The sequence below is a fragment of the Apium graveolens genome, chromosome 4, assembly GCF_009905375.1.
Source record: "Apium graveolens cultivar Ventura chromosome 4, ASM990537v1, whole genome shotgun sequence".
In the NCBI taxonomy this organism is placed as follows: Eukaryota; Viridiplantae; Streptophyta; class Magnoliopsida; order Apiales; family Apiaceae; genus Apium; species Apium graveolens.
Window position 1 is genome coordinate 208248109 of NC_133650.1, and position 10351 is coordinate 208258459.

A 10351-nucleotide genomic window follows, 5' to 3' on the forward strand; every position below is an offset into this window, starting at 1 on the left:
ATTTGATGTGCTATGACTTTACAGGAGACCCCGGTATTAGTAAGAGTAAGTAATTATTATGATAATTTTGTTGCCAAATTCCAACCACCCATTCCTGTAATTGAAGCTTTGCCGTTTGAAAAACGCTGTTACAGCAAAATCTTCAGACGCTGCTCCATGAAATTTGTTATGGATACTGTATTTGCAAAAGAATGTATCTGATGATTACTATTATGCCCTTACTCTTAAATTAGATTTAATTATATCTCAAAGAAAAAAGTTTTGATATTATCTTTTTTTTTATAAGTTCTATATACTCGCAGATAAATTTTATCCAATAAAATAACTGGACTAATAAATTTATTACATTCAAAAAGGTATATTTTCTAATTTTCGGTCTTTAGAAATCAATCATCAGTCCATCAATGATCAATATTATTTATATAAAGGAGAAGATGGGGGCGTCTGTCAAATTGTTTCAATCTATTTTTTGTAATTTTTCAAAAATTTTATATTATTAAATAGAAAAAATATTTCATTAATTATTAACTAATACATAATATAATTTTATGATAATTTGTGAATAATGAGAGAGTAATTCATTGACATACAATGTTTAAGGAGAAGATGATTTTTCAATTTTTTAAATTTATTGTATTTATTTATTATGCATAATTTCGAAATAATCAAGATTATATTAGAAAACAAAAAGAAGACGATAAATTATTTTAGAAGGCCGCTCCAAATAGGTAAACTAGTTTAAAAAATAAACTTTAACAATTCGAAAAGACCACCCACGAACAGCATTTTCAATCTAGATGTTAAAAAAGTTTATTTAGAGACGTGGTATTTAATTTGTATTTTAAAAAATTTATCAAAATGCAGTAGTAAATTAAACCTAATATTATCGCTGAAAAATGAAATTTGTAGCAGCAGCATATCAAAAATAAATTGGGCTTTAGGATCAGCAAAAACAAGAGGCTTGTGAGTCCACAATCAGCATATGAATGGGCTTTCGGGTCAACAAACCAACTATATTTCAAAAAAAAAAGCAGCAGCAGCAACCCATTTGCCCTAATTAGACACACTAAAACCCTTTCCTTATTTATTCCCTCTGCCTCTTTTCAAGAAACATACATACATTAGGGTTTAAGCAAAACCTATACACACCAAACAAACAAACATGAACACTTCAACACCAAACGGCGTCGTTGGGAACCGCAATGGGGGCAGGCCTGTTGTTGACAAAGAAGTTGATTTTGCAAACTATTTCTGCACCTACGCCTTTCTTTATCACCAAAAAGAGATGCTTTCTGACCGTGTTAGAATGGATGCTTATTACAATTCCATCTTCAAAAACAAACCCCATTTTCTTAATAAGGTATCAAAATCTAATCTTTATGAATAAATCTACATTCTTTATGTTCTTAAATACTGTATGTTTGGTTTACTGTCTGTTTCTAACTAAATATAGAGATAGTGATAGCCCTTCTAGTTTTCGAATTATGGGGCTTTAGTCAAAATCGGTTATATGATGCATTTTGTTTATGTTATGGATTACAAATTATTGTTGTGGAACAAATGTTAGTTGTAAGGTATAATAATTCAATTTTTATTTTCTAAAGCTACATTCTTTATGTGTTTGTTGTTATATTTGTTTGGTTTAGAACTAAATAAAGGGTTAGTGATTAGCCCTCAAGTTTACGAATTAAGGGGCCTTAGGTCTAAATCACTTTACGGGGCCTTAACATGTTTATGTATGATGCATTTTCTATGTAAAGGATTAGAAAAATTTGTTGAGTGGAATAAATGGTTATTTGTTCATGCTAAGTTGTGTATAAAGCTACATTCTTTACGTATATGTTATTATGGTGTCAAATATTGGTCTACAATCTGATTTGTTATTAGGAACTTAAGGCAAGGTAAGGAGTAGAAGTTTAGTACTGTCGTGTTCATTTGTACATATATAACTATACAAGGGGTTCCTTATTTTAATTGCTATGCACTAAATGTATACGAAGTTTTTTTTATTCCACTTGTTAAAAATTAAGGCAGCTGTTTGTTTCTAGTTTAGTTTGAAGCCTGGTCTGTTTTGAGATTTCAAATATTTTTTAATCTATAGAGAATAGGTGTGTAGTGTCGTAGATTTGGTATGTCTTATGTGCAGCAGAGAAGCCGTAAGTTAACATTATTATACCCATCCCACCTCTGGGTACAGAAACTGTATATCATCTAATTATATAATAATAGGAACCCGATTGATGGGTAGAGTTGCAGTTTTGATGGCATGTGTATACTATGTTTAGACTAGGGACATGCATTAATTGAAAGTACTATTAACTGTTAAAAGTGGAACTAAGTTGGTGAAACTATGGCAAAGGTTGTGTTGGATGTAGGCACGGGGAGTGGCATTTTGGCAATATGGTCAGCTCAAGCTGGTGCTAAGAAGGTCTATGCGGTAGAAGCTACTAAGATGGCAGATCATGCCCGCGAACTCGTCAGAGCAAATAATCTGGAGGGTATTGTTGAAGTGATTGAGGGATCGATAGAAGATGTTGTACTACCAGAAAAAGGTTACTTTTTTTCACTTGTAGTGTTATTTGAGTTTAGTAAATTACTTTGCTTTATACAAATTCTCTTGGATTCGTGAATTTAACAGAATGAGTTGTCTGGTGGGCAGTTGATGTAATAATTTCCGAGTGGATGGGATACTTTCTCCTTCGTGAATCTATGTTTGATTCTGTTATCTGTGCTCGTGACCGCTGGCTAAAACCAACAGGAGTCATGTAAGTACATCTTCTAATTTGATACACTATTTTCACAAATTTTCTGTTTGACATTTGAGGATCCTCTATCCTTGTATTATGTATCCAGTTCTTTTACTGAGATGGAAGGCCTCAACTTTTCCAAGTGCTCTCGTGTTGGTTTCCGCCTATTGAACATACCAGATTCCTTGTCCTACCCTGTTTCTTGCTTCCCTTAATCAGACCCTGAATTTAAATAGAACTAGGTTAAAGAAACGTATAGACGGTAAAAGAGCCAATATTTATGTAAGGACTTCATATCCTAATTACTAAAAATAGCAGAGGGGCTCTAATAGTTAGCTGCACTATATAGTATATACAGATGAACACTTTCAATTGAGCTTTGTTTAGATCTTCACCATAAGCAACAGGGTTCCTGCTCTAGTAGCCAAATGCAGGCAACTCCGCTAAGTATCTAGGGGTATGTGGATAATGATTAATGTCATTTGTTTGTTTCTGTATGGTAGTGAGTTGAAATAGCTACTTTTAGTATGGCAGGTACCCAAGTCATGCACGCATGTGGTTGGCGCCTATTAGATCTGGCTTAGGAGATCATAAAATGAGTGATTATGAAGGATCTATGGATGATTGGCAGTACTTCGTCAAAAATACCAAAAATCATTATGGAGTTGATATGAGTGTTCTTACTAAGCCTTTTTCTGAGGAGCAGAAAAAGTACTATTTGCAGGTTGGTACTTTATTTGAGGATATCTTAAACTTGGGTATTTTCAGAGCTAAATCACATTATAGATTGTAATTTACTCATTTGCTGCTAGGATATAAAGCTTTCAGATGATCAACGTGTTGTGTATTTTCTGACATTTAAACTGGGATTTATTGTAAACAATTGGTCTCTTCGTGCTTGTAAGACCTAAGAGCAACTCCAACAAGTTAGCTATTTAAGATCCTAAACTAAAATTTAAGGAATCTTGTATAAAAAGAGCTCCAACAGCATCCTAGTGTTTCCTTAAAAAGTTAGCATCCTAGTGTTTCCTTAAAGAGCTCCACTCATGCCTTATTTATAAGTAACCATTTGTGATTCCTTACCTTCATTTTAATAATAAAAAATTCATTTCTCTCTCCTCCATTTCAAATGCATAACTAGAGTTTAAATATAATAATAAAATATTACTAGGATACACTTCTAAGGAATGTTGTTGGAGTTGACATACAATTAAATATCCTAAAACACTAGGATTCATTTTTATAATAATATTTTTAAGGAAAGTATTAGGACTCTATTGGAGTTGCTCTAAGAAATCGCAACTTCTATAGATTATGTTTTATAGTATATTGTACCAGGATGACGTGTTTATGTATATTATCTCCGAGTTGAGAGGTACTAGTCCAAAATCTGGCCACAATTTAAGGACTTAAAAATTGTCAAAGTCTTCTACTACTACACTGATAGTTTTCCACTCTCTGCTTGTTTGTACTAATTTACATGGATATATTATATGATATTCACTCTCTGTCTGAACATTTATACATTTTTTTTCTGCTGAATATTGTAGACATCCTTATGGAACAATCTTCATCCAAATCAAGTTATCGGAACTCCAGCAGTAATAAAGGAGATTGATTGCTTAACAGTAACTGTAGAAGAGATTCTTGTTGTTACAGCAAATGTTTCGTCATCTATTATTAAAGAAGAAACCAGGCTTTGTGGTTTTGGTGGCTGGTTTGATGTACATTTTCGAGTGAGTGTAATCCTGTTACTGTTTGTTTAGTATCGCAAGTTTCGGGAATGTGCACACAACCTTGAATGATAATGCTAACAGTCTGTAATTTAGGGAAGCAAAGAAAATTCAGCTGAACAGGAGATTGAGTTGACAACTGAACCTAGTGAAGAAAACGGTACTCACTGGGGACAGCAGGTTAGGGACTCTGTTAATTTCTGGCCTCGGTTTTCAAATTGCAGCATATATGTCACTTTTAAATGGAAACTTGTTTGAAACTATACTTTTACTTGTTATATATCATGAAAAAAGCATTGACAGTTTTCACAATCTATCATCTTGTAGCACATTTTTTCTGCATTGTATACCCTTTTATATTAAATTTCAAGGTTTTCTGATGTGCTGTTATACTTTTAAATCCTTTTGGAACGTTTTGAAACCTTCAACGATGCTTCTAAATAGGTCAATAAAGATGTAACCTCAAGTAAGTTAGTCATTTGGCCGTTTTGCTTTATATTACAGCCCCCTAATATAAAAATGTTCTTTTACATTTTTTATTTCAATCATTAAATTGCTCAATAAACCGTCGTATACCATCTGCATGATTGTTGTCAGACTGTTCTGGATCTGTTCATATAGTTCATCTGCTGTTGTAAAGTATTTTGTTATCTCATATTTCCTGCTTAATGGACAGGTGTTTCTCATACATCCTCCTACTCATGTTTGTTCTGGGGATGATCTAAATATTAATTTTGCTATGAGCCGTTCTAAAGAAAACCATAGATTGATGGAGGTTGATCTCGGCTGCGAGGTTAAACAGTCATCTGCGAAGCTACTTCAATCTTTCAAACACAAGTTTTTCATCGAGTAAGAAGAATTTGACTGCCTTGAAGAAATATAGAGGTACAATTGTAGACAGCATTACATTACTTAACAAGTTTTACATTCAGTAAGAAGAATTTGAATGCCTTCAAGAAAATATGTGATGCATAATTTCTAATGGTTAGAGCCTTCTGTGTAATGAATTTTATTTTCTTTTAAAAACTGTGATCTGTATTTTGGATGCTCAAACCAAAAGATCTCCATGTTCAATGGGCTGTGACAACACCTCTGGATGTCCTGAATTGTGGCCCTGACTATGATAATTTGGAAGTTGGTGGCTAATTTTTTTCCTGATAGGCAAGTAGTGTATCAACACTCTAGATTAATATACTTTTTGAATCACATTTTTAACGGTAATAACTGTATTGTTAAAGGCTCATAAGACTCACATTTTAATAATGACAACATTTCTACACTTGGAATTAAGCCATGATACCTTATTGGATAAACAAGTATTATGACACACTTTTCCTTACTGTGGAAACATGTTACATGTATAATTATTTGATCTTTCTCCTGTTGTATTCTAGTTTGATACTTGGTAGGTAAGACTATATAAATAAAAATGTCTTTATTTCAGGTCTTCATCCAGGGACACAAGACCTGGAGTTCTGCTGATTGTATTCCATCTTATACATTGTGCATCTAGACGAGCTAAATTATACTGCCAGTACAATGCACTGTTGTCTCTTTTATGTATTCTGCTAAAAAATGTATTTTGATTATCCCTTGACATTGCAGATACGTAGTTAGTTTTCATGTCACCCGTTCTGGGTTAATTAACTTCAATGTGAAACAGTTATGCAGGACTGAGAAATCAACTGTAACTGCATAACATTAAAAGGGATAAATTACAATTTAATTCAAATATGTTTGTCTGTGGTTACTAATTCTAAGTATATGCTACTCACCCTTGCGTCTAAATCAGAGTATAACACCAACAAAGGGTTGGTTCAGTTGCCTCTGGAGGAGGGTAAAGGTTCGACCCCTGGCTGTGCATGAGTTTAGGAAGCAAAAAAAAAATCAGAGCATCATAGTGACAACAGGAGAAATTGAGAACCATTGTTAGGCCAGGTCCGACCACCACTCTATTTATATCATCTTCAAATTTTCACCTTTTTAGCTTCATATCACTATTTGATCTCCAACCATTGCTTAAATGTATCTTTAAATGAATAGTAATGTTCTGCCTAAACACTAGAAATACATTAATGTAATGGGAATTAATCAGGAACTAAAGTAGGTTGAGGGGGACAAGCAGCCAACCCATCCCCCAAGCTAAAAGAAAAGATAGGCAATCTGTCCTCAGCAATGATTCATTGCGGCATATCGCTATACACATGGAACATTGCGCACTCCGCAATGTTTCAATTTTGGGTAGATCCACAGTTTTTAATGTCCCAACTGTCCCTCTCTTTAGCTTTTAATGCTCTTTTAGCTTATTCTAATATTTAACTTATTTATATAAGTATAAAAATAATATTAATGTTCAACAGTAATTAATTTTTTAAAATATGTTAACATTAAATATAAGTAGAAGTAATATTTTAAAATATTATCAATTTTAATAATAAATTTATCAATTTTATTTTTTCTGTAATTTTTCTTTAAATTATCCTATGAATTATTTTAGTTTAAAAAATAATATTATTAATTTTATACTTTTTAGCGAATTGAGTTATTTTAGTTTAAAAAATTTATCAACAGTCAAACTTATTTTTTGTGCAAAACTTATTTTATGTGCCAATATTAATAAGAATTGACTGGTCAACAGTGCAGAAGGTTGACCGACACACCGCAATGAAACACTGCGGCTATTAGGACACCCCACAATGCTTCATTGCGGCAATTTCAACAGTCAAATGAATTAGCTTCAACAAAAAAAATTCTGTGCTAAATTTAATTTTGTGAATTTTAAAATTCAGATTTTCACCTATAAATAGTCCTGCCTCATCTCATTTTTTTTCAACATTCTCTTCTCTATTTTCATTATACATTTTCTCTTCAACATTATCTTCTCTATTTTCCGAAAAATGGTTTTCTACTATTATTTTGACAATAATAAGGTAATTATCGATGGTGTGGCTTACGACGGACCCGAAGGAGAAGAAGACATGGCAATAGCTCTCCGCAGTATTCAAATGGCGCTTGAGCGCAAGAAAAAAAAGGAAAATGAAGCCAAAACGAAAGCGGAAAAGTCGAAGAAAAAGAAAGACGACGATAAGGGTGATAAAGGCGGTTCTTCCAACACCGTTAAAGTTTGATCATTCTCGTCGACATAAAATGTTATTATGTATTTTTTTTGAAAAAATATTTGAATGTACTCCATTTATATTTGAATGAAATAAATTATTTAATATTTTATTTTTCTTGTACTTGTCCAATTTATTTTATCAATTTTAAATTTTAATAAACAAATATAATGCTAAAATTTGAAAAACTAAAAAAATGAAAATTTATCGAATTTTCGTTATCTATAAAAAATATAAAATAACTTAGCCCCCAAGCCCCCAAAATGTTAAACATTTTTTGGTAACAAACTATATAAAAATAACTCGGCCACCTGCCGCATTTTATTTAAGAAATAATTTTTCTTAATTATTATAATCATTATATTTTAACATCCATATAGTTGGATCGTCAAAATTTGTATTTTATAACTTACATGTCAAGAAATATCATTTGACACAACTATTGTGCAAAATTTTCACAAAACTATGTAAAATAGTTGCATATTATAATTAAGTTACTCTTATAAACATTTTTATTTTCAAAATAACATTTAACATATTAAATGAAATATAATAAGTCCAGAAACTATTTTTTTAAATTTTTTTTGATTAATTTTCTAATTTTAAAGAAAATAACAAAAATAAACAACCCAACCGCAATGTTTCATTGCGGGGGTACGTTGTACAGTTTTTTTAAAACTATAAATATTTACAGCTGTTGGCTTGTGGGTTTGTACAGTGCCGCAATGTTTCATTGCGGCTGCCGCATTGAAACATTGTGGCCGTGCATTAAATTCACACAACTACCTTAATTTGTCTGTACCTTTCATCTTGTACTGTTGTTTTTGCTGCTGCTTAACATTCTGCTCAAATTTATTCTTCTGAAAAAAAGGTTAGTATTCAAAATTCATGGTTTCTTATTTATTTGATTATTCAAGTTCATCTAGTGATCATAACGATTTTAATTATGTTACCCCCCACACAAAAAAGAGGGTTTATCGTAAAATCTTTAATGATGATGAAATAATAGATGTTGATAGTATTGAAGATAAAGTTAATGATCCGGGGAAGCGAAAAACGCATAGTGATGATGATGTTGGTTTCAGTTAAAAGAATCACGATGTTCACGGTGATTCCGATGATAGTAATGATTCTTTTAATGGCGATGATGATGATAAAATTAATGATGAAAATTTTATTGGAAATATGAATGATGTAGTTCCTTGTGTTGGTATGATATTTGATTCGTTGGATGAAACGGAAAGTTTTTATCGAGGTTATGGTCGAAGTATAGGGTTCGAGATAATTATTCGAAGTAGTCATAAGCATTCAAGAAATGGTGGTATATCGTCACGTTTGTAAATATGTCGAAAGGGTGGAAGATTGGGCCCAAAACCCTTGGAAGTTGAAGATAGGGTTAAAGGGAAACGACCTCGAGATGTTATTCCTCGAACTTGTTGTCGTGCTTGTATGTGTGTTGCTCACAAAGTAAGCTCAAACAAATGGGAAGTAACCAAGGTCAACCTAGAGCACAATCATGCTATGGTTACATCGGATAAGGTAAATTTCATGCAAAGATCACGCAACATAGATCCGTTTACCCGATCTTTGATTGAGTTATTCAACAAATCGGGTATCGAGACCCCGAAAGTGATGAATTTACTTAGTGAGACGTGTAGTGGTATTGAAAAAATTGGTTTTTCCGCTCAAGACGTACGAAATGTAATACGTGACATTCGAAGACGGGTTTTTGATTCCGGTGATGCGGAGTGTGAATTGGTTTTGTTACGAGACTTGCAAAAACAAAGTGATGGCAATTTTTTCTACCGAGTGGATGTGGATGAGGAGAATCGGGTTAGGGGTTTGGTGTGGGTTGATCCTCGTTCGCTTAACGCGTACAAGAATTTTGGAGATGTGGTAACTTTCGACTCGACATATCGGACTGATAGGTATGACATGCCTTTTATTCCAATTACGGGAGTGAATCATCACTACCAAAATATTTTGTTTGGATTTGCACTTATAAGGGACGAGAAAGAGACTACTTATAGATGGATTTTGAAGACTTGGTTGGAAGCGGTCGATAACAAGCCACCTATTACTATTATTACGGATCAAGACACCGCTTTAAGTAATGTCATTTCCGAGGTTATGCCTAACACCAACCATAAATATTGTACGTGACATATTAGTAGCAAGTTTCCCGAGAAACTATCTACTTTGTATACTCAATACTCGGAGTTCAAGACGGATTTTAATGCATGTATCTACAAGTCATTGTCACCAACGGAATTTGAAGGTAGGTGGGAGGACTTGAAAGAGAAATATGATCTTGAAAATCACAATTGGCTAAATGATATGTATGTGTTATGGATAAAAAGCTAAGGTTATTACTTGTTGTATTTAATACTAAGATTCGGGAGCTCAAGGCCTTTAATGGCTGCTCTCGTGTTTCGTGACTCAATCTGCCTTTACGAGATGCCTACGTATCTCTGCGAATTAGAGAATCAAGCCAAAAAACGTAGTTCTGATTGGTGGGGGTGAGACCCCTTATATAGATGTTGGTGGTCCTTGAATTGGACTTGGTATAGGAGACTTGGTGGGCAAGTCTCATAGTTAGAATGGACTTTGGAGTCCTAGATAGTAGGAAACTGATCCCTTATCCTTTTAGGTCCCCTTGAGGCTTATCTATAAAGATTTATATCCTTATCAAGACTCTTCTCAACAGCTGATTTTTCCCTTATTAATTAATTACGAAATTAATTAATAATCAGGG

The 10351-nt window shown here is 33.1% G+C and overlaps 2 protein-coding genes across 2 annotated transcripts; both read left to right on the plus strand.

Moving 5' to 3' along the window:
- Positions 1–1039: 1039 nt before the first annotated feature.
- LOC141720586 (protein arginine N-methyltransferase PRMT10) lies at positions 1040–6214 on the plus strand. Its single transcript, XM_074523077.1, has 8 exons — positions 1040–1360; positions 2360–2552; positions 2660–2765; positions 3282–3471; positions 4298–4483; positions 4577–4660; positions 5157–5365; positions 5925–6214. The coding sequence occupies exons 1-7, from the start codon at positions 1163–1165 to the stop codon at positions 5331–5333; spliced, it is 1134 nt and encodes a 377-aa protein (XP_074379178.1). The 5' UTR covers positions 1040–1162; the 3' UTR covers positions 5334–5365; positions 5925–6214.
- A 1163-nt stretch (positions 6215–7377) lies between these two features.
- Positions 7378–9759, plus strand: LOC141719329 (protein FAR1-RELATED SEQUENCE 5-like). Its single transcript, XM_074521700.1, has 3 exons — positions 7378–7582; positions 8291–8394; positions 8950–9759. The coding sequence occupies exons 1-3, from the start codon at positions 7378–7380 to the stop codon at positions 9757–9759; spliced, it is 1119 nt and encodes a 372-aa protein (XP_074377801.1).
- Positions 9760–10351: the final 592 nt, after the last annotated feature.

What these genes read in the sequence shown, in the direction of transcription:
- LOC141720586 (XM_074523077.1), top strand. Translation starts at nt 1,163, where the DNA reads ATGAACACTTCAACACCAAACGGCGTCGTTGGGAACCGCAATGGGGGC. An exon ending in CTAAAACCAACAGGAGTCAT is followed by an intron (nt 2,766 to 3,281) that starts GTAAGTACATCT and finishes TTAGTATGGCAG; the next exon opens with GTACCCAAGTCATGCACGCA. An exon ending in GGTTTGATGTACATTTTCGA is followed by an intron (nt 4,484 to 4,576) that starts GTGAGTGTAATC and finishes TCTGTAATTTAG; the next exon opens with GGAAGCAAAGAAAATTCAGC.
- LOC141719329 (XM_074521700.1), top strand. Translation starts at nt 7,378, where the DNA reads ATGGTTTTCTACTATTATTTTGACAATAATAAGGTAATTATCGATGGT. An exon ending in CGATAAGGGTGATAAAGGCG is followed by an intron (nt 7,583 to 8,290) that starts GTTCTTCCAACA and finishes AAATATTTACAG; the next exon opens with CTGTTGGCTTGTGGGTTTGT. An exon ending in ACAACTACCTTAATTTGTCT is followed by an intron (nt 8,395 to 8,949) that starts GTACCTTTCATC and finishes ATATGTCGAAAG; the next exon opens with GGTGGAAGATTGGGCCCAAA.